At 41.1% G+C, this 24,969-nt stretch overlaps 1 protein-coding gene across 1 annotated transcript in view; it reads right to left on the bottom strand.

The window, feature by feature from the left end:
* Nucleotides 1-24,969, bottom strand: part of LOC121180655 (teneurin-3-like) — a 212,901-nt gene that overhangs the window by 91,655 nt on the left and 96,277 nt on the right. Inside the window, exons 7-12 of the mRNA XM_041036246.1 lie at nt 21,267-21,440; nt 19,325-19,389; nt 9,221-9,340; nt 6,971-7,054; nt 6,002-6,126; nt 2,858-3,107 (exon numbers count right to left, since the gene is read on the bottom strand). Of these exons, the coding sequence (XP_040892180.1) occupies nt 2,858-3,107; nt 6,002-6,126; nt 6,971-7,054; nt 9,221-9,340; nt 19,325-19,389; nt 21,267-21,440 (818 nt within the window). The remainder of the gene's footprint in view (nt 1-2,857; nt 3,108-6,001; nt 6,127-6,970; nt 7,055-9,220; nt 9,341-19,324; nt 19,390-21,266; nt 21,441-24,969) is intronic.

Below are 24,969 nucleotides of genomic sequence, written 5' to 3'. Positions count from 1 at the left end.
TCTTAAAGATGAGTTGTAGCAGGTGCTTCACCTCTCCAATGTCTGAGTGGTTGACCACTGCCTGTACATAGGTAGGCTGAATCCCAGGGGGTGGCCTAGTTTGAACCATGTCAGGTGCTTCTGTACAGTATGCTGCTCCAGATGAAATACAGGATGCTGGTTGGTTGGCCTCTGGTTAGCTGGGCGCTGGTTGTGTGGGCTCTGATGGGGTGCTGCTGTACCAGATGGCATTCTCCTCTTCCTTGGCCAGTTTGGTGTGTGCTGCTGCTCATGACCTGGCTGTGGTGGTCCTGTGGTGGGGTGTGGGATTTAAGGCTCTCCCTTGGCTTTTGTCCTTCTCAGGTTTAGAAATACTCTCAGCCCATGTGGGTGTGATGATACAGGTGCTCATTTGTCAGAGTTGGATGATGAGCAATGTTGACCTTGTTTAGTGCTACACAGTTTGAGGTGTTCACCGTGTTGAAATTGTGGATCAGGTCCCAGGGAAAGTCAGTCCATGGCAGCACTCTGAGCCACCCTGATGATGGACTCTGACACCCTCTCTCCTTGTGCAGGTCATTTGTTCCAGTGTGGATGATGATGTTGTCAGGGTCACCCACCCAGTCATGACAGAGTAGTAGGACTTTGTTTTGGAGGGTTGGTGAAGGACTGGTCCCTGTTCCAGTGTGTAAGGCTAGAGGGGCAGTGCTGTCCTGTGGAGGAGTGGGTCCTCTGGCCTATGGTGCTGACTGGCTGCTGGGACCAGTCTGTGGAGGACTGGGGAGACTGGGCTGTTGTGCTGACTGGCTGCTGGGTCCAGTCTGTGAGGTTGTGTCTCATTCATATTTTGTCCAACTGACCAACAGCAGTTTCTTCTTTAAACAGTTTCATTTCATCTTTCAGCTGCTGAGCTGTGTCAGACTCCCACAGTTTTTTCTCTCTGAATGTGCTGCAGTGACACTGGTGTCCTGGGTGTGTGAGGGCTGTTAGAGTGGGCTGGTGGAGGGTCTGGTGCTGGAGGAGCGCTGGGAACTGTAACCCTGGTAGCTGGAGGCTCAATGTTTGAGTCTGATGGAGGCTCAGAGGCCTTTTTCCCTCCAGCTGAAGTCTCTTTCAAACTCTTCCAGTATTTTTTTCTTAGACCCTTGAACCATCATTGTACCTGTGTTGTGTAGATTGTTGTTGAATTTCAGTGCAGTGTCTTTACATAGCTGTGGGATGGATTTGTTGCCAGTCATTTTAAGGTCATTACATTGCTCACAGAAAGAACAACGCCAAGCTCCTGGGTGTATAGAACAGCAGGTCTGTTATTACTGCTCTGTCACTTTGCCTTTTAGAGTCTGCAGAGAGTCTCAGGGAGGTCGGGACTCTGAGCAGCTTGCTTCTGTATTTCTTCCTCCCTGCTTCACTGGTCATGTCCTCTGGGTAGTGGATCACAGGATTATTTAGACTCCATCCATCTATATGGTTGTAGTTGTTTTCGGTCCACTTTTCCAACTGGGATAAATTACTTCTGTGTACTTATTTTATATACAGAGGGAAGTTTTGTTCATTTTTTGAATGACTGTACTTGCAGTTGACAGTTGATACCAGTTAGTTTGCTAGGTAGCTAGCTTCTTCCACACTTTCTTCATTTTACTTTACTGAGATGTCATTTAGTTCACTGAAATGTGGGATCACATAGTTGAACTGGTTAAAATAAATGTTCCGTATTTCATTGAATGACTAACATTTCAGGAGAAAGTTCATCTCTGTCGAACAGTGACCAACTGTCCTGTTCTCTTTGGGTTGCCACGATTTGTTGTGTCCCCCTCGTTGGTTGCCAGTTTGTGGTCACTGAGCCTTTACTTGATCAGGATCTGCTTCTGCTCTCGTGTCTCTCATAGTTCAGAGATATTCTGCCACTTCAAAATCTCTGTTTAGAGACAGAGAACCTTCTGATCTGCTTTGGCTTTTAGTTTCTTCTTTCCAGTGTCTCAGACAGGTTTCTTTACACTGTGTTAGAATTTGCTTTATTGTGATTCGTGTTTGGAAAAGAGTGTTGTTGTGAGACTGGTCAGTGTGTTTGAGAGGACTGCTGACTTAGGGGAGCTCAGTTCTTGGGTTTGCTGCACAGCTGCACTTCACTACCAGCTCAATGGGCAGGAAAACACTTATATTTTATACCCTTTATATTTTAAATCAGATTCTTATAATAAATTGGAAGATATAAAGTTTTCTCTTAAGTGTATTTCATGCTCTTAGAGCTTCTTCTTATAGTACATTCATTGTCATGTTCAAACTTCCTGATGCTGTTATAGTTATAAATAAACCAAGGTGGGTATAGATCATACAGTGTTCAATGATTTAGTTATTGATGGTGAACTGGTTTTTGTTTTCCTGACATCTGGAGCCTTTTTAAAAATCATGATATTAGTTTTCTTCATATTTCCTGTCAGGGCTCAGTTCTGACGGGATTTTTCTACCATGTCCAGCTGATGCTGTCGTCCTTGTTCAATAGGAGATAACAGAACAAGATCATCAGCACAACACAGAGACTTCACCTCTGCTTCTAACAAGGAGAGGCCAGCAAGTTCATTTATACACAGATTACATAATGTGGGACTCCCTCTCTCTATCACACCATTGTTGGTGCTCTGCTGTACTTAACTGGCCACTTCCTGTGAACACACACTCACACACATACACACACACACACAATGACACTTCTCAGACAGTACAAAAATTTCCAATTTCAATATAACCTCTGCGATGTTGCTAATAATTACAGACTTGCTTTGCACTGACTGGTCATATAAAATACATAGTTTTAATTTGAATTCTGGTTTAACTGGTGGGGTCAGGTATTGTCTATTACAAATATACGGCCGTGTCTCACCTATGATGATGGTGCTGTAAGAGACTTGTTCCGTGTTGCGTCCGTCATTGTAAAATGCCAGATGCCAGATTCCTGTGTCCAGATACTGGATGAAGCCAGCTTCGTGCACATTCACCGAGCGTGTGTGTCGGGCTCCAGACTCCTCCTCACGTGCAGCAGCTGGGTGTGTATGTCCTGCATCCACGTCACTGAGCGCTCGTTTATCTTTGGAAATGAGGCGACTACCATCCAGTAACTCCACAAAGTCATACTGGAAGGAAAAAATACACAAGAATGCAAACCCAGTTTAAGATTTTTTTTTTTTTACACTACAAGAATATTTAGCATAGAAAGTCAACTCAGTGGAGGACTTACAGTTGTCATTCTTTAAAGCATGCTTTAAAGAATGACAGGGTGACAGAACAATCTCCTACTCTTATTATTCCCAAAATTCAAGTGATTTAACTTGACAGGACTGCTGTACTTAAATTGTACTCATTGTACAATTTAAACTGCACAATTTCCCAGAGTTCCACAGAACAAAGGAGTGACCAATGATCTCCTCGGTGACACAGAAGCTGCACAGGAACTACAACTGGTCCCCCCAGCAACACAGGAGCCAGCAGGAAGACCGGCCTGTGCCCTACCAGGATGATGTGCAAGCCTGCAGCTCAGCAGAAGCACCTTCTCCCTCTATGGACTTGGTAATGTTGACTGAGCCTAGCATAGCATATCACAGCTACAGGACTGTTTAACTTTTGTCACTGTATATGCATTCATTTGGGTTCCAAGCCCTGAACTAACAGAACCAGAACAGTCAGGGTTTGTGCAAGAAAGACAAACACAGCCATGTTCATCACTTGATACAGAAAAGGCATTTCTATCGAGTATTAGAGCAAAAATATAAGACCCTTCAACCACCTAAAGATAAGGGTGGGCTCTACTCACCGTGCACTGAGGACTTTTACACTGCCGGTCAGCTAAGACTGATGGTATGCTTGCAATCCAGATTTTTCAGCGAAGAGGAAATATTTGAAATTGATGCGATTTGATTTACCAGCACAGTCTACACTGGATAATTACCAGAACCAGGATTATTACTTGGATAAACAAAGTCAATGGTAGCCCTTAGGGAACAGTTTAAGACCTGTATGCAAGAATACAGACATGAGTAGCAACTGGCTCTGGTCTTCACATGCAGTTGAGTCAGTCCTTTTAAACATCTTGACATCACATTTGACACTTATTGCCCTTGACTGTGGTGTTTAACAAACACACTTTTAGTCAGTTGGTGTGACTTAATGGTTTAATTTGACCTAGTTTTGTTCATTATAAACTGATTCCGTCTACTTGTTTCTGATAGTCTGCTTCTATTTGAAACATTTGAATCTTGGCATCCCAAACTCTGATGAACACAAAGACTTTTCCATTAACAACATATGTGACTATCAGCTCATTCTACTGCAACATACTCACCCACAATTACCCAGAAAACTCTTTTGACTTTTTTTCTCTAAGCTAAAAGATTTGTTACGCAAGAGGGACAAGACTGCATATCCACACTAAAAGAAATAATGGGAATTTAGACGGATTACACACACACACACACACACCTTTGTCTATTATCTAAAGCGCTAACATTGAGCTGTGATAGTGGTGGCATTGTATGAAGCTGTCTTTTACAGATAAGTGGATTAGTCTCTTGATAGAAGTGATTCACCACACAGAGATTTAAGTGTAGTCTTTAAAGGGACAGTTTGTAAGAAACGGATCTGCTTCATTATGAGCTAAAAATCCATAAAGCACTTGACATACTTGCAATGTCACAAAAGGGATCTGGGGTTTTGACATGATGGGACACAGATTTTTTTTTTTGTTTTTTTCAGCACTTCAGGTGTTTGTTAAAACTAGAAAGGCCAAAGGATTCTGGCTTTCTTCAATGCTGTCAGAGAAATGGCAGCCACTCATTTTGTTCACAGGCTTTTTATTTAGCAGAGCTTGGACGATGCCATAGCTTCTGTGAACAACTCTGTCCATTTGTTTGTAATTTTATTCTCTCTTATGATGGTATCACACGACATCTTTTCTCAGTGCCATGACCCATGTTACTGTCAGTTTTACCACAGCATCTGTTTCACACTTTAACGTCCTGAAAGCGGATTCCTCTCTGATTTGCACAAGCTTTCCTCCATGTTTCTTTTCGAGATAACATTCTGTTCAGAGCTTTTCCTCCCAGTTGGTGCTGCTTGGTGATTTGCGTTCCCTTTCAAGAAAGGAACACAAAATGTTGCTGGCTTCAGCTATCTGTTTAAAGCGTGATGGCATTTTGTCATTCAGATGTCTTTTATGTTAATGCTCCTTACGGCTTCATTCAGGCATAAAAGAGTCTTTACACAAAGAGCCACAAGCTCACACGATATTTGGCACCTGGTGCACGAGAGAGTGGGAGAGAGAGAGAGAGAGAGAGAGAGAGAGAGAGAGAGAGAGGTAAGTTTAAAATGTGATAGCAAGGAGGAAGAATGTTCTTTTCACTGTCTGCACCTCTGATGCATTTTAACACTTGTTTGATGTAGAAGCCTTAATTAAAGACTTTTGTGAGTGTGAGAGACGCCGGGCCATGCTTCTCACAGTGAAACCATTAACATATTTTCACATCAATTTCATCATTTAATGATATTAAATAGCCACATTTACTGACAGTTTTCTAATATCCAACAGATTTGAATGACACAAGGTCACGCTGTTTCATATGTACTCATTCATGCAGCTGGCATGAAAATGTAGGCAGGGAGTGCTGGTCAGATGATTGATTACTGGTCTTTGTTCAGCTGATTTTATTTTCTTCGTTCATAAGAGCTGATGATTGGGATGTTTGACCCTGTGCTTTAATCTGACAGCATTCAATTCAGACTTGTGCCGTGCTGATATGGTAACGTTACTAGGTGACATGTAGTAAGACTGCTCTCGTGACATGACACGGGTGATTACTCTAACATGAGACCATGTTAAACAGCGATCAGTCTCAAAGGGCCTTCAGGCTAGACCTAATCGGCTGGCTTAGTGACAGTTTAGTCTATATAAACTCACGGCGACTTGCTTGAGCTGTACAAACAAATTACCATGTAATTCTAAATGCATGTAAATGCATGTGTTTGTGCAACCAACCTGTGTGTGTGAGGGCGGTAGGCCTTTGCGTCCGTACACCCCAACGAGAGCGTCTCTCTGGACGGATATGTTGAATTTCAAGAACTGCGGTTGGTCAATGTATATTTGGGACCTCCAAAACACTCCTGGAATCAAGAACAACAAACCAACATGAGTCACAGCCACTGATATGAATCCTTAAACAATCCTTGACTTACACTCTATTTTAATCAATATGCTCAATCTTGGATCTTACATTCTCCAACACTCACAACGCACGCACATATTTCAAATACCATACCATTAATTTTAAACATCAGACTTAATTTTATTGCAAACAGCCAAATATTCAACCTTTAAAAAATATATAATAAAATAACATCATAATAAACAACAGCAGTCAAAAGACCAACATGCTTCAGAAGTTTTCTTGGTTATTGACTAAATTTACAGTGCTGTACAGCAACATTTCTTAACGGACCAGTGTGTAGAATTTAGTGGCACCTAGTGGTGAGGCTGCAAACTGCAACCAATTGAATATCCCTCCCCTCACCCCTCCCTTTTCAAGAGTGTAAGAACGGTGGCCTTCAAGTAATGTAAAAACGTGAAAGGCCCTCTCTAGAGCTAGTGTTTGGTTTGTCCATTCTGGGCTACTGTAGAAGCATGGAGGTGCAACATCCGTTGAGGAGGACCCGCTCCCTATGTAGGCACGAAGGGCTCATTCTAAGCTAACGAAAACACAAGGATTCTTAAGTGTAGTCTAACTATTAAATGAACAAGAGTTTAATATGTTTAACTATTAAACTGTTGTGAAATTCATTATTTGTCTGTTTCACCTCCTCTCTGTGGTAGCCCCACATTCAGTTTGCTTATTCACAGAGAGCTGCTTTTTGCTTGTGAATTTGTTTTGATGTGTGCGAAATTTTACACTTTTGGTAAAATGGTGTGGCACAACAGGTTTATATGTGCGCATGAGTGTGAGTAACTGACCTGGCGGCACATCTTGTATGGTTCGTCTCCCCACATCCACCTCTCCTATGTCTATGGTGTTGTTCTCTAGAAGAAACATTTTACCTGTAGACAGAAAAAATAATAAGATGAGGCCAAAACAGATAAGTGGAGAGTACAGGAAATGTCTTCTTCTCATCTTTGTTTAAAGAAAAATGAAAAATACAGACAAACACAGCATCTTATCAGCCAGTTTCCACATGCGGTCACTGAAATTTTATATTATGCAGCAAAACACAAACTGTATCTAAACAGAAACCTGAGCATAATTTTAAAAAGCGGTTTTTGAAGCACCTGCCATTCATGAACATATGGACACATGTTCTTTTAAAAGCCATATGTGGAAGGTTCCGCTTTACACTCAGTCATGATATAGGTGTCCGTACAAAGATGACAGGTGGCCTCTTCATCTGAACACCAGAGACATTCTGGGTTGACGGTTATGCATTACACCATAATTCTTAAGCTGTATTTACCATTCTTACTGATCTATCTGCTTTTATCCTGGTTAACATGACTTCAGTTACCACATCAGCTGGCACATCTGTCTGAGTGTAATTCTCCAACATGTCCTGCAGCATGTCTTACAAACAATTTGGTTAAAGTGAGGATGAAGTTCTGGTTGTGGTAAATTAGAGAAACTTAAGCTGAAAATCTAACTTCACTCACACAAACAATGTTTTTCGTTGTAACTGAACGTACCAACCCCTTCAATTTCTGCACACTTTACTGTGTTGTAGATGTCATTTTAAATGGATAATCAATCAATACTCAATAATCCATAAAGACAAAGAGAAAATGTGTTTTCAGAATTTCTTGCAAATCTCTCATTCTCTCTCTGCTGTGTCTCTCCAAACTGTGGTCAGGTGCTTTGTGTTTGCTTTATTTATCCTTGAGATGTGTCTAGAACCTGATCAGAGTCCATCTGTGGCAAACTGCTTTCATTGGATGTAGTTTAGAAAAGCAGACACCAGGTCCCAGAATTCACACACTGCATGTCACCGAGCCATGAAGTCCAAAGAACTCTCTGTAGGATACCCCCCACCCCCCCAACGATCAAACTGAACTGAGGTGTAGGTCAGGACAAGGATATAAAACCATTTCTAAAGCTCTGAGTGTTCCCAAGAGCACAGTGGCCTTCTGATCCAATCTGACGGAGCTTGAAAGGATCTGCCAAGCAGACTGGGATAAAGTGCTCAAATCCAGCTGCTGGAAGAGACTTACTTATTTAAGAAGACTCGAAGTTGTAATTGCTGCCAAAGGGGTTTTGACAGAGTACTGAATTAAGGGTTAGAATGCTTTTGTTAATAAGATATTTTAGTGTTTGATTTTGAAAAACGTCTTCACTCTGTCCTTATGGGTTACTGAATGAAGATTGACAACACAATGACAAAATGATGCAGACATTAAAACAGAAAGAGAACAACAGGCAAACAAAAACAGGTACCAACAATGACTAAATAATAGATTCAAGATTGAAGAAACTTTATTGTCTGTAACATAGTGACAGAAATTCCTCTTTGATGGCAAACGTGTCCGTAGGTGCTAAGAGAAGGCGTGGACAGTGTCTATTTCTGTCCCCAGGTATTTAGAAGTGTCCACCTGATCTACAAATGTGCGTCCATTCCTTCACTGCTGCATCAGATGCATTTTGTATAGACAGAGATGAGAAGTAGAGATAAAACTCAGCCCTGGGGGAGTCTTGTATTTAAAATCACTGTAGTGGATTTAAAAGCCACTGATGACTACATGCTGTGGCTCATTTTGTAGAAAAGTTAATTATCCATAAAACTAGTTTTTGATTGACCTGTAGCTAACATTTGTGTTGTTCACAGTATTAAAAGCAGATGAGAAGTCAGAAATAAAGTCCTGCTGAGGGGGTGTGCTGAGTCCAGATGTCTGGCCACAGTGTTCAGGAGGGTCAGGCTGGCATCCTCCTCACCATGTCTTGCCTTGTAGGCAAACTGGAGTGGGTCAGTGTGGTCAGCCAGTGAGCTGCAGAGAAGGTCGCACACTACTCTCTCCATACATCTGTACAGCACTCAGGCTAGTGAAACTGCCTTGAATTTGCTCAGGTCTTTAGTGTTTTTTTTCCCAGTGAACATTTCAGGTCAAAGTGCAGAAACCATAAATGGAACAAACACTTTTGCTTGCAATTTTTCTCCTATGTTCTCCTTTTAGCTGCTTTTCATACCAGGATAAAGAACAAAATGGGTTTCAGAAGGAACTCACCATTGTCTGTAGACACCATAAAGGTGTTGGGAGTTGTATCTCTTCCCCCTCCTCCGTTTTCAAATGCTCCATATCCCTCGCTCTCCTGAAGCTGCCAGTTTAGACCAAACAGGTGCATAGCTGGATGGGAAGGCAGAGAGGAGACAAAGAGGGAGAGCAAGGGAGGAACAGGGAGGTTAATACAGTGCGCAAGGAAACAGAGAAGAACAGAAGAAGAACAAAATGATGGGGATGGGAGGATAGAGGAGAGAAAGACAAAGTTGAGATTGTCAAGTTGAGAGCAACACAGAGATCAGAAAACATTCCACCAAGGGGTAACGGGGACCTCTAGCAACTGACAATTGCTACGTGCAACAATTTATGCAGAGTGGACTTCAACCTAAAATGAGTTTAAACAGTGGGTTTCGCATATTTGTGTGCTTTGTGTAAAAGCGCCAGTTAGTGGCCAATATGCACCAAATTTTGTGCAGAACCTCAGTGTAGCACAACAAACAGCCTCAGAATAGTCTGGAAAAACACCCAACTTTACACAGAGCCTCAGTGCAGCATGAAAAACTACTGAGTCAAGTTTTGTGTTCATGGTGATTGTCGCCAAACACTTCCTGTTTTGACTGCAACCTACAAGAACAGCTTCCTTTACGTTAACGTTTTTTATTAACAAAATTATTTTTAATAACTTTTGATTGTGACAGTCCATAAATTCTCTTTGCAAAGATTTTTCGTGCCGAACATATACTTTTTTTTTCAATTTTGTGGGAAAAAAAAGCACAAGATTCAGCTAAATTCAGGGAAACGCCCTTATTTCGATTTTTAGCACCACCTGCTGGTGGACATGTGTCCTTTTCGGTGTCTGACGTGTGCACCATTTTATTCTGCCCCTAAAAATTTCACTGATATAACTTTTACAGTGTATGTTGCAGAATCACTGTTACTATAATAATAATAATAATATATAATCATATAATGACAATCTGGGCAATTACCAGCAGTAGCAGTGCTGGCAGCCATGTTGCTTTGCATGTGTGGCCCCACAGCCCCCAAACAGACAAAAGAAGTGTGTGTGTGTGTGAGGCATGGTTGCATGTACACTCTGGGCTGTGTTAAGCACACCAGTGTGTTTTTGGAAACGTGAAAAATATCTACAGTGCTCTCAGGCTAGGTACGCAAATTAAATGAACTACACGCGGACGCACACAGACACACACATAAACCAGTACCCAGGGATAGATAGAGTGGAGTGTATAACCATCAAAGCAAGCCTCTGGCAGCTAATCTGACATAATGCAATACAACAGTCACCTCTACCACCTACTGTATGTGTTTTCTATTTTTTCCATATGTGTGTGTGTGTGTGTGTGTGCCCTTGAGCTTGTAATTCATCTCCTCACTTGCCATCTCCTTGCATCTCAATAGAGATGTAACCACATTTTTTTTTCTGAGGCCAAAAAACAGTCCGCTTGGAGTAAACCAGACAGAAAAGAAACATCCACACCCATGAAGCCATATTTCTATTCACCATCACGCCCTCCTCCTTCAGCTTTCATCCACTCCTACAGTACATTCTACATGGCATCAGCTGAATTATGCTGACTGTCTGATGAAGAACTGCCGAGCTGATGCGGCGTTTTGCAAAGTGAAAGAGCAGAGGGGGAATTTGGTTTTCTGCTTTGCCAAGTCAATCTAACAGAATCACACACAGAAATTTAATACTTTAAGCTGTTGTCTGTGTTTACACTTAAGTATTGATAGTACACAGCACAGCCCACTGTGTCCACTCTCATTCTGCTGGGTTCAGGAAAAAAAAAATGTCTTCAGTACAAAGAAAAAATACTGTTTATTCAACAGAAATCTCTTTGGACCTGACTTCTGCAGATTACTATTAGACAGGAGATTACAAGTCTGAAGTAGTTATGGAAATGTGGAAAATGTATTCAAACCGGATGTTCATGTACTATTTAAATAACAATACAACACCAACAATGGCAGGAGCACCACACGTCACCAGTCAGCAAGCAACTGGATCACAGTTTTACTGCACTTTCAGTCAGACCAAACATAAAAAAATAAATAAAAAATCCCCTTCAATCATTGTAAATAAGACCTCATTTACTGAGATTTGGACCAAGCCATCTTGGGTTCTGGGTCTCATTTAGGAACCCAGTGGACCCATGATGACCTCTAGTCTAAGCCCCTCCTAACAAGCTTAGAGGCTCCAATGTTTATGACACCTGCCAAAAAAGTGTCAGTGTGAACGACATACTGGCAGTTTAGCTTAACTGTAGTTTGTCCTGAAGGTGGTGTTGAGCAATTTAACATTAAAAGGGTTTCAAATTGTGATTAAATGGGGGCATGAATGTGTTCGTGGATGTGGTCAGTAAATTTTATGGCAATCTGTCCATTACATTTTGATACAGTCACACTTTTATGACACATTTTAGGACAGCTTTCTATTACATAGCCTCTCCTTAGATAGTCTAGGATATATCCTCAGGGAGTTACGCCTCATTTTCTGTTTTTAACTTCAGCATCAAAATGTCCTCCACACACAGAAAAGTCACTCAGATAAAAACAGCCATAAGGACATCCATTAAATCTGCAACATGTGCAGGATTCTCTCAGGCTTTGATCAGCTCTGAATAAGAAACTGTGAAAAATGTTGATTTTTTTTAGTTGTGTTAGAATAAAACGAGTATGTCTAATAATAATGTCATTCATGTACCCGGTTCTGTAAAAGAGCCTGCACAACTCCCAGATCCTCCACATACAATATGGTCTTTTTACTTTATTTATTTATTTATTTTTGCCTTAACGATTTGGGATTTTGAAGGCCATTACCATCATAAGTGCAAGTGATTAGAGCTGCCGCTGGTTGCTGTGGTGCCAATATATAATGTTCTTAAATTAGCTCATTTTCAAAGGAGCCAAAACAAACAAACATAACAAAGGATCAGCGTGTTTCTCTAATATGTCTGGGAGCCTCTTAAAAGCACTGAGGCCTCGTTGGGATACTAAAATAAAACGAACAAACCCCCAATTACTTTACAGCTGAGAAAAGTTAGATATGTTTGGATGTGAGAGGAGGCCGTGTGTTCCGTGATGGTGCACAACATCCTGACGCTATAAAAAAAAAATCACACGCATGCAACCTGTTTGTGTTGGTGGGTCTGTGCAGGAGTGTGGGAGTCTGGACTGGATTCCTCACACAGCAGATATTATGAGAGAGAGTTATGTCAAGGACCAATTACTGAGACACCCCCCCCCCCCCCCCCCCACCCCACCGCGCCCCCCCCCCCCCCACCAACACACACATACACACCGCTCTGCCTCATTAAATTAGAGCCATGCTGTGCTAGCCCGTTACCCACCACCCTTCCTGGTGAGGACGGGAGCAAAGGGTCACGGGAGAGTGCCAGCTAATCGACAGGAGCCCATGTGCATGCGTGAGTGTGTGTCTGTCTGTGTGTCTGCGTAGTAAAGTAAGAGGATTAGTGGCCATGGTAACAGAAATGCAAGGATGGTTTTCTCTAATAGAAACTTTTTGAGAAATTTGGGAGGTAACGCAACATTTCAAAGAAATTTAGTTGAGGATTCAAAAAAAATATATAGTCCGGAGTTAGACTGAAAACCATACAGGCTCCGGTTTCACGGAGGTAATGGTAAGGTGGACAGTTATTATTATTAGTTTGTGAATTTGACAGTGTGCAGTCGGCACTGAAAACTATCCTGTGGAAGATTTTTATTAAAAAGAAAAAAAAAAACCAAACGCCTGCAGCAGAGCAACTGCTTGGATCGATGAAAGACAAACTATCATACTGTGTTGAACTGGAATCAACAACAGCCTAGGGTGCACTGTCAGCCTCTGATATGTCCGTTCAGCACAGCCAACTGATCTCAGTTCAGTCTTGATAATCTGACACACACTGAGAGGGACCACAGTGGCCTGATTCACCACTTGAAAGGCAGGAACTGTGTAAAGAATAGAAGATATCATTTATGGATGAGTCAGAGGAAACTGTTTCACTTCTTCTTGTGCTTTAGTCATAGTTTTATACTCACAGGTGAAGCTGCTAACAATAACTCATCCCCTGAAGAGCGTGTACTCAACGTGTGCAGCAACTATTAATGCTGACAGCAGAAGAGATGCTCCTATGAAATAATGTAAAGCCCTATATATGTCCAAGTGAGATGGACTTTTTTAAGTATAAAGCTAAAGACTGCGGGACAGTAAAAAATGATTTTATACTTTCTCTACATTTGATTTGTTGATCTTATCCCAACTACAGAGGCAACGACTGCTACATGACAACACCCTTAATAATGGAACCAACCTCGGCCCAGATCAGATGTGTGAACTGCTGGACATTTGTCTGAACTCCACCTATAGGTTTTACAGACCGAAGCATAGTATGGCTGTGCCATGGGCTCACCAGTATTTCCAACCTTTGTGGCCAACTTCTTCATGGAGGAAGGAAAGAGCAGAGGAACAGTGCAGAGCCACTGTTTCAGTCTTAGTCCAGGAACTACGAGAAGACAGAAGCCTCCACATTGGAGTGTACAGGAAACCCATAATACCAATAAGACCAAATACTTACTCAAGAGATGGGGACTGAGGCTTCAGCCATGCAGTGTCCAAGTGGAGTGCAGAAAGAGGACAGCTGACAATGAGGAGTTTGTCAACTTCATTAAAAGTCAGGCAACACCTAAAGCCATGACACCCACTGAGGTCAACAGATGCTCAAAGAAGCTGTCTCTCAAGAAAGTCAGTGTTCACATCAGAGACAATGCATGGCAAAACAAAGACAAAAACAACATCCTAGCAACATTAAGCAAGTTAGCAGTGATCTAACCATATCACATGCATCAGATATTGTACTTTAGATCCCAATAAATCTCACTGCTCTACACGAGTTACAGCTCGTGCATGAAGGACACCAAACCACCATCTAACCTAAAGCACTCATCAGAACAAAGCTTTGGTTTCCAGACATTGACTGTGAAGCTGAAGCAGCAGAATGTAGCCATCTCACATGTCAGGCTAACAGACCAGTCACACATACTGAGTCACTGAAGAGGTCAACAGTGCAGACTTCCATGGTCACGCTCCCATTGGAGAGTACTTGGTTGTCATCACGGACGCACAGTACCCAGTTGCAGAGAGAGTAAAGTCAGCCTCAGCCAACATTCATTCCAGTCATGGACAAAGTCATTTTAATGTTTGAGAGTTGATAAATCTGATAATGGTCTCCCACTTAACAATGACCCATTCTCCCAGTTTGCAGACTGTTCAGGATTCCAACACCACTTTGGCCTGAAGCTAATGCCACAGCTGAAAGATTTGTGTGCACACTAAGCAAGACTGGTAGTGTGGCAGAAACACAATGAATTTCCTGGAAGCGACATCTGTAAGTACAACTTCACACTTCACGGTTCAACAGATAGTTCACCTGCGGAGCTGATGTTCCAGCATAAAGTGTACACAAAGACTTGCTCTCTGATTCATGCTGCAAGTAAGAGTTCAGACTGTGATGTGAGAGCAAGAGACCATGAAGCTAAAGCCAAGATGAAACCTCATGCAGACATTCACTGTCACGTCATATCACGCACTCTTTCCAGGTGACATTATAGTTCAGAACAAGCTCATCACACCATATGAAACTAAACCACACACCATCAAAGGTTTGATGACAACGGCAGCCAGAGACAGGCACATTGTCAGGAAGTCATCATTCTTCAAGAAGATAGCTCCTGAGTTACTGGACATTCCTCTGGATCCCAGAAGATGATGATGATGGTGATTTCGGCTCTGCCTTTGTGGTCACCTATTTAAAGGACCGCTAAACACACAAACGATCTCTGTTGCACATCTCAGAATGGAAATGCTTTAACTGATGTGCTTACCAAATCTAAAGGGACTTATTTGTAATGCACCTTTTGTATGCATCTTATTCCATGGGTTAGGCAGTCAGACCTAGAGCATACAGGCAAAAAGACGCCATATGTCTCCAGATAAGTATGTTGTTCAGTACAGTTGGAAAGGTATTATAAGCTGTTTGATGTTAGGTTTGATGTTTAAGAATAATTCCAATGTAAAATGTAAACGTGTATAACAAAAATGCATATAAAAAAAGCAAGAAAAACAAAACAAACAAAAAAAAACGGGGCAATGTGATGTTGACAGGAACACAATGCCTTTTCAGTCAAACTATGCCACCTTGTGGATACACAACTAGATGAGTCAGTAGTCAGCCTACACAAAGGAGTAAGTGGGAAGTCTTGATTAATAAACCATTGCTGCTGTTGAGAAATTAAAAATAAATTATAGTTGCCCTTTAGCAAAGAGAAGTATTCCACTTTTTAATGAAATATATAGTTTATAGGTGTAAATCAATTGCTATATACATGTTTATCTGAGCCACATCAATATCCAACCAGTATATATACTTTTGAGCTATGTTTGGGGTGTATATACTGAATATCAGGAGCCTTATGTGGTAGCAGTACTCTGCCTTTCTGACTCTTTGCCTTTGTTATTTCACAAATCACTGACATGGCAGATTCACACGAGATTAAAATCAACCTCCGCTAATGATTACAAATCATTCCACTGTGGCTCCCAAGGTGACGGTAACATAGCTGAGGCCTGCATGCAAATGTAGAAAAGAGTACAAGCTAAATCCTGGAGTAATTTAAAGTAAGCAGCGGCTCTTCATTCCTCAAGTCCTTTTGACTCACATCCCTCACATCCTGAGCTTTGGGAATAATTAGAACTGGGTTTTTAGAGAAGTCTGGATGAAGTTTTTTCTTTTTATGAAAAGTGCTGAAGCCCCCCCCCAAAAAAATTAATTATACAGAATCATTCAAAATCAACACACCCCAGTGGGAGTTACAAAGACACTTGTATCATAATGGGTTTACAGAAAAGGGGTGTAACAGAACTCATCGTTGCAGCTGAGTATTAGTTCAATGCGTGGCCTCATTTGACGGGTCTCATTCAACCTTGCTCAAATAGCCACATAGGAGGGTTTTATGTGTGTCTGCATGTGTGTCTTTTTGTTAACACAATCTTGCCTGTTATCATATAAACTCAGTGACCAAAACCAGCAACTCTGGGTCACCCCTTCACATTTACATATACAGGTGCATGCACGCAGCAGTCAATCTGGTTTCCCCACTTGTTTTCCGAGTGGTCTGTTTATTAAGAATGGGCTCAGAGAGTGATCTGACAGATGTTTGGGAAGGAAAGGAATGGTGAAGGGTGCTAACAGCAAATGTCTGAGCATAAGCAACCCATAAAGTTGTTTCGACATTTGCAAGAATGCAAAACCTCCATTCCAAATGTTTCAGTTTCAGACACAAACTAAACTCTGTCAATGTGATGGAACTTTTTTCATAAAAGTTAAATGAGCCATCAGACTAAACAGGATTCTGTAACATACCTGGGACACTATGCAGCTTAAAGCTGTGTTGAATGGAAGAGCACGGTACTGAAGGTTGAAGTACAAACAGGTTTTAAATAGTCATTTGAGCAAGATATTAATTGTATGTGTTGGTCTACCTTCTTCTTACACACTTAAGCAGAAAGAAATAAAATCTCTTTAATAAGTACATGCATCAGTGTGCTTGATGAGTTGCGCGCACATTTTTTGATGAATGGTTCACAGACACTGGTCACCTGTGATTTTGTATCAAAGTAGCTCTGACTCCTGCAGTATGCGTTTGTAGATATGTACTGTATCAGTTTATCATGACGACTCTATTGATTTATTTACAGCTTGAAATGACTCTTCAGTGTGACCTCTCCTCTTACTCCAGTGTGTAGTCATCAAAGATCGACTGTGCTACAAGAACAATAAAAAGCTTTTCTCTGCCATCAAACCAAATATATCTTCCACGCAAGACATGGGGTCAATTCAAGAGGAGATACACACACACACACACACATACAAACAAACAAACACACAAACACATGTGTACACAAGGGTACACAGGCACACAAAGTATGATTGACAGTTACATATCCTAGAAAAACAGACACAAGAACAGGCAGGGATTGTATGCTGTCTGGTATGTCATTATGGCAGCTTGTCAAGGCCAGAGGTTCTGTGTGTTTGTGCATGAGTGTGTGTCTAGGGTATATGCATGTACGCATGTGCACCCTTGTGTATATGCTTGTCAGTGTGCGTCTGTGTGTTCTTGTGCATCTCTGGTGTGTGAATAGCTGTGGATCTTAGCAAGTGGATATTTCCAAGCTTGTGTATTTCGGTGTATGTGTGTGTGTGTGTGTTGATCTGATGTGTGCGTGTTGAGACAGCTTCATGACATATGTGAGCGTGTGTGTGTGTCAAGTGTATATGCGTGTCAATCATAACATCCCAGGAAACTCTTAACAGATGCTTTGAATGATGAAAAATGCCCATGGTACACACACACACACACACACACAAATAGCCAAACATGTAAGCATGCAACAAGTTACCCCCCTCCTTGTGCTACACACACACACACACGGACTAGCCTGTGGCAAGAGCTCTCCAAGTCCAAGGACCATCTGAGCTCCAATCTTAATTGCTCCTGTTCATTGTGGGAATCGATGACCTTAAGAAAAAATACAGCTCTTCCTCCCCTCTGACCTTTTCTATCATCCCTTCTTCTCTCTCCCTCTCTTTGTTTTTTTTTTTTTTTTTAAATACCTTTACCAAGCTGCCCTGACGGTGTTAAAGCGATATGGGAGAGAAGAAAAAAGCACTTTTTTTTAATGACAACAGTTGTAAATGCAAAGTCTCCATTTGAGATTTTAAAGGCTGATAGTGATTTACTGAGGCTTGTTCTTTCACAAACATGTTGGGCTCATTTACTGGTTCAGAAAGTTAAAGCCTTCAGTGGCACACTCTTAAAATGAGGTTTTAGATGGGTGGACATTCAAGTCTATCACCAAAGTAATGTCTGAAATACAATATATATATATATATATATATATATATATATAAAAACTGTTTTAAATGAAACTGGAAACTTGATGTGACAGTCAAACATTTCTGGTTTCACATAGTAGGACAATCTATTCTGTATCTTAAAGGGGGATGTTTTTCAGAGCCGCCAACATTTGTAATTACATATGCAAAATATTAACATTGTAAAATGATGCAGAATATAATTAATCCATAATTTTTAATCTAACATAATTATATGCCATCCTGCTGCCTCAGGCGGATCAAAATCACAGGGAGGCGAAGGGTCATCTACTTTATACAATGTTGGTTAAAAGGGAGCGTTTGACATTAAGTATGTGTTACAAATCTACCATTTAAACACTAAGGGGACTAAAGAGACACTAAAGAGACTGACAAGATGTTTTAAATTTCATTTTTAAGAGGACCAACGATTGAATAAGAATCTGGGAGACAGAGAATTGATGTTCTTTTCTTGATATGTTTCCCATTGTCCACAAAGCAATCTATCTTTTGCTGTTGTTACATTAAAAAAAAATAAAAAATTGCAGTAGAGAAATGATCACATGACCCTTTTTCTCGGTTCCAACACAGTGATGTTGAAACTCTGATGGCACAGATCACCAACAATTTATCACCGAAACCATGTTTCCAGTGTGGATTACAACTACAATGCACCATAAAATCTGCTTGACATATTACCCTGCACTTCAACTGTAGAACATCCTGGAAAACAACTGTGAGGGAGAAAGAGAAAAAGAGAGAGAGGCAGGAAAAAGGCCTGGAGAAAGGAAAATCCTGGCTATCTGATGGGCTCATACCACTGAGAAAAAAAAAGCTACACATGCAGCAACGAAAGCACGAGAGCGGCTGATACAGAGAAATAAAGATGGGGAGAGAGACGCTGGACGAGACTGGAAGGAACGATGAGGGACGGACAAATCAGGGGAAGCACTAATAAAAGTCTTTGTTTGTGGTCCTGTGCCTGGGCCATGCTAACCCTTCAGACGACTGAGACCGTGCATGTACCAACAGCACTGATTTGGAAGTGTGAGTGTGTGTGTGTGTGTGTGTGTGTAAGAGAGAGAGAGAGAGAAAGAGAGCAAGACAGACAAACAGAAAAAAAGTGTGTGTGTGTGTGTGTGTGTCGTCTTACCTATGCAGTAACAAAGCAGGATAGAGAGCAGTACAGATAGCCCCACTGCACTGAGGGCTGTACACCTGAAAGGAAAAGCAAACAGTTGTTGTTACTGTCAGTTCCTTCAGTGTTAGATTTGTTTCCAATAACCTTCACAACACAAAGAAACACCTAGATTTACTGTTGCAGCTTCACAACTGCATCATTTGTGATACAGTCTTGTGCTTTTGTTGCAGGAAGCGAGTCTCTGGAGTGTGCCGTAGCTGCAGCAGAGCGCAGGGTATTAAGGGTGGTATTAAGGGTCATACAGCAAGACCGTGTGTTATGCTCACTGCCACATGGGAGGACATGGGAAGGACTGCTAGTTAGCAGGTAATTAGACTGAAGCAACAGGTCTCATCAGATCTGGACGTGTAACACACTGATTTGGACTGAAGTATCAAATCCTTGTAATGTATTTGCTTTGGTGGCTGACTGCCTTTGACCAGCTTTTTAGCTTCACCGCTGATGAGCTAAAAATATTCTGAGTAGTCTGACTATGACTGACATCAGCCCTCTGTTGTTGAGCCTCCTAAAATAAAAAATAAAAAAAATGTATCAACCGTACTTCAAATAAAATTGTGCGCTGTACAATTAGATGGTTGGGGCTGACTACGGAGACACAAAATGCAGTGGGAAGTTTATTGTCAGATTTTATAATGTCCTACCCACATTAGAATAACACAAGCCATAATGAGTGGGCATTATAGAGGTTGGTACCAATACCAATATTTTTCTGGTATTGGTTTTGGATTTTTTTTTTTTTTTCTTTTTTTCCCCATCCATAAATATCCCATGGTCGTGTCCTCCGTCAGAGACAAGCTCCTTCACAGTTAAAAAGGTCTATGGGCACATTCAAAAGATCTTTTATGATTCTAATATTGATGTTATTGTGAGGTAACATATTAGTTCATTATGTTGCAATGTTGTTAATTCTGATGTGTCATATATAAGGACTAGCTTCTGCCCTGATGAAGACGCAGTGAAACCAGTCAGTCTTTTAATCAGTGTACTATGTAAAGGCTTTTAATACATCTCCTCTCCTCACTCTGCCTGAGCCATGCCTGTTTTTTTCTCCTTTTTTTTTCACTGTCTTTTTTGCTGGACTGAGATTATCAGCAGCTGAGATTTAGTTTCAATCTTCAGTAGCTTAAAGAAACAATCCACATTTTTCACAATACTAAATATTGCTCCAGCTGCCCTGCAGCATTGGGAAAAAAAAATAGTAGTGCAGAAGTGTTCATTGAATTTAATTAATGAATATTTTATTACAATCCTCAGCCAGCCATTTTGTTCACCAACACCACAACAAAACACAAAAGCAAGACTACTCCCCTCACACTTAGACAGCTACCGCTGACAGCTGATACATTCTGCTGGTGTTCACTTGGCAGTTTTTATGTTTTTATGCTATATGTCAAACTGCTTCCATTACATGTTTTCTATGTGATCCTATAAGTTTTTTCTAGGCTAGGAGGTGTCATTTTCTGAGAGCGATGAGTGAAAGTCCAGTGAAACCACTGGATACCTTTAAATGTAAGTGCAGAAATTATGAGTCATGCAGTGCACTTCGAAGTAGCTCCTGACTACTTGAAATACAAAGAAGAGATGTCTCAGCTACCAAGTGGTTCCTGTGTAAATCTGATTTGTATGTTACTGATGGCAGTATGTAACTTCTGTCTAAGATTTCAGAAATATATCTTAATGTGAGATACTTCCCTCGAAAGATTCCTGCATTACCTGAGACAGTATACATGACAAGGATGTAGGTGAAGGGCTGGGTGGAGCCTAACTGAGCAGGGAGGGGGAGGGGTGTGCTGTGCTTTTGAATTTCATGCTAGAACTAGCTCGATTTCCACAATTTGCAACTTTAAGCAGCGTACAACGGGACTTTGGATTATTCCTGCTTGTTCCGTCTTACCTCCATGAGCAGTACTTTGACGTTTTCTTGAACTTGAAGGCGGAGCGGGACAGGGTGTTCCTCGGCAATGGCCTGGTGGGTGGGGAGTACACTGAGCCCGTAGCCATGGTGTAGCCGGGAGTTGCCGTGGAGAAGAGGGGGGTGGTGCCTGTACCTGTCTTAAAAAGGAAGTGCCTGGAGGACGAGAGAAGAGGAAAAAAGAGAAATAAGTTGTGCTGGATTACTATGGGACATTGGCTTTGTTCACATACACAGAAAATCAACTGCAGTACACAATAATCACATACTGCTGCCCCTGCCCATACTGCTGATGTGGCAGCATCAAGTAACTGAGTATATTTTGATTACTCCTGTAAGGTAATACCCCATAATCAAGTTTACCAGCCTAACCCATTTGTTCTTATGATCATTTCCATAAGGACTAATTAAAAAAAAACAAAAAACAACTGGTGCTGAAGAGGACAATGGCGTTTAAAAGTACCTGGACTAATGTAGGCCATGTTGGTAATGAAACATCAACAACTGCTTTGCTGAGTAAAGTGTTATCCTAGCCAATGGAACCAATAACCGGAGCAATGAAAATCAAACCCAAGCTGTAATTAACCCTTAGATCACAGATTTCTGGAAGTCTGGATCCCAAAAACGGGACATACTGAGAGTCTGTGTCTTTTCATTTGACAGTGCTTTTTCTTCACATTGACCGGTTGGTTTACTCTCATGATCTCAACTGTTTACTAAAATGACTTATGATGTGTCCTCATGCTGGCGTGCTGTGTGTACAGAGAGGGGTGACACAGCTTTATTACACTCATTAACTTGGCCAATTAAGCCTTACGCTCAAGAATAGCCACCACAGTCCTGAACTAATTTACTAACAGAAATAATTAATCCACAATGCATTCCTGTGAGAAATAAACTGAGAGAGTTTTGCTATGACTGTCAGGTGTTTTCATCATGGAAGGAAATAACGACGATTACAAGCAACAAAAAAAAGAAACACATAAGATAATGCTTGGAAAATTAGGGTTTGCTCAACCACTACTATGTTAATAGTGAATGAATGCTGATCTTAGAAAAGCAAACTAACCATCTCACAATACAATGGAAAAAGTTCAGAGTAAGAGGTCTCATGTCTCAGTCTACATTACAGGAAACTCTCCCAGTACTTCATGGTTTATCATTCCACTGTGAAACCACCCAACAAAGGGACAATGGGCTGTATAAAGACTGTATTGATATAAATTGATTGATTGATTGATTGATTGATTGATTGATTTTAAACGAGAAGGTCTTTGGAAATTTGGAGCCAGAGGAGGAAATCTCTTGCACGTATATACGTATGCCTGCAGTAAGTACCAAGGTCGCAGTGTCTAATTAATGACAGAGCCCCGGCTAACAAGCATCTGTAATTACAATTAGGCTGCTCGCTAACAAGGCTGTGTGATTAACAATTAGAAACTATTATAACGAGGGATCTTCAATTAATACCTGCCTCTGACCAAAACGTGAAAAGAGTGAGAGAAGAAGAGGAAGATGACAGAAAGACGAGAGGGCAAAAGTGAAAGGGGAAGGGACCAAGTGGACGGAGATGGAGAAGGACGACAGAAGCACAGAGAGAGAGCGACACTGAGCTCAAACACATTTTAAGCATTTGATCAAAAACGGGAGATGTACTCAAGTCACTCAGCCAAACAGTAGAAACTCTGCTCTTTACATGGAGTGCAATCTCATGCCAGGGGTCCTCTCACACTGCAATGACTGTGTTACATTAAACCATTAGTTTAAACAAATACAGACATGACATGCTCAACACCCACATAAATCCACATTCTGTAAAATCCTCCTCAGTTTCCTATCTGCTAGTTAATGCCACTTAACTAATGTCCAAAGGGTGTAAATCCGTCACTGACTGGATGGTCAAAGTTAACGACCAGCAGGAGTTTATTCACCCGTCATTAAGATTCATCTGATGATGTTTATATCATCAGAAGAGCACCGTAACTCCTCTATAAACCTGATGCACAGTTGTTGCAGTTACTTGCCATATATGGTATTAAAGTCACATTAACAGAAGAATTTGTTTCCTCTCTCTACATGTGGTGTTGCTCTCTGCTGCTGTTTTTATTTTGCTTCAGTGTCTTGAGCTTTTCAGTGGAGCAGAGGCATGTGATGGTGGGTGGCGGTGGTGCTCCACTGTGGCTACGCTGCTGCTGAACTTCATTAGGCACAGCTGTACAATCTGATTATATGTATGTGCATAATACTCAGCTACACAAACTCAGCCACCACTAAATCGCAGCCTTTACAAACTGTTCACATTGAAAACTTACAATCAAAACCTTTCAAAAAGCAATAAACAAAGCATACACTCATTAGGACACACAAACAGCTTATGAAAGACTTGTTCCAGGTGAGGAAAGTGGTGCAGCTGAGGCCTGGTCCACAACATTTTGTAATAGTGGAACAATGTTCACCATTCTGCTCCAGTCACAGTGTTCACAGCCCATGTCAGGATAAGGTCTCACTTTTTCCTTCCTTTCCAGCGCATAATGATGCCAGGTATAAATGTAATCCAGCTAAATCATACCAGGGAACAGTCTGGTCAAGGTACAGGTTAATGGCAGGTGTTAGAGGGGTTCAGAGTCCTGTGGACCAGGGCACAGAACTGGTGACTGAAACCAACAGAGAGCTGAAGAGGACAAACCTTTTAATAACCATTTGTCCCAGAACATCTGCCAGCACACTCTCTCACAAACTACAGGCTCACACACACACACACACACACAGAGTTCATATTTTCACAGACTGTCAGTATTATAGTAAAACCCACCTCACCCACAAATAAACAAATAAAATGAAAGACATCCTCATATTAAATAAAAGGTGGTTTCAGACACGTCTTTATCTCTTGTAAATTGCACCTCATATATATATATATATATATATAAACCGAGGGAGAGGGATAGCTAGATATAGATTGCTGCTGGGAGGTGTGCTGTCTTTTGTGCTTTTGTGAGTCTGCACGGGTAAATTTTTTATGCCTGCCACTTCATTATTTACCACCATATTAAACTGCCTCACGCCTCCATGGAGTGTGAACGTAAAATAGTCACACTTTATTATGTTTTCGTTTAGAGTGAGAGAGAATGAGACACAGGCACAGTCCTGTGATTACACACTCACACAGGAAAGTAAGGGATATTAAATGACTGTAAAACTGTGTGTTTTCAGTGAATTTATATTGAAAAAGAAAACTGAGCTGATATAAACCTAATTGAAAACATTGCAAGACTAATACAATCTGACAACAGCGATGGGCTCCCCTGAGAAACTGAAATCATTTTCCTTTTGCTTTCATTTTTCTTTTTTTTTACATTTTGCCACCAACATCACTTTAATATCAATCAAGAAGTTGTAATCGGGCCGTTTACTAACGGTGGAAAATATTGATGACCAATAAACATCAACAAGATATCTGAAAACACAGCTACAAATATAATGCAAACCAACCTGAGAAAGTTCCAGGGGCTTATAGGTAGTCAGACATGATGCCCACATCCAATTTGCTTGAAAAGATGAGCAGACCAAAACAAACTCTGGACTGTGTTATTTATTACACTGTAAAACTGTAAACCTTATTTAAGGTTTCTTAAAAAGCTAATTAAAACTACACAGTCAAATAGTGGTGAATTAGCTTTTTAAG

This window comes from Toxotes jaculatrix, chromosome 4 (genome assembly GCF_017976425.1).
Source record: "Toxotes jaculatrix isolate fToxJac2 chromosome 4, fToxJac2.pri, whole genome shotgun sequence".
NCBI classification, from domain to species: domain Eukaryota; kingdom Metazoa; phylum Chordata; class Actinopteri; family Toxotidae; genus Toxotes; species Toxotes jaculatrix.
This window is presented reverse-complemented; position numbering and strand designations above follow the sequence as displayed.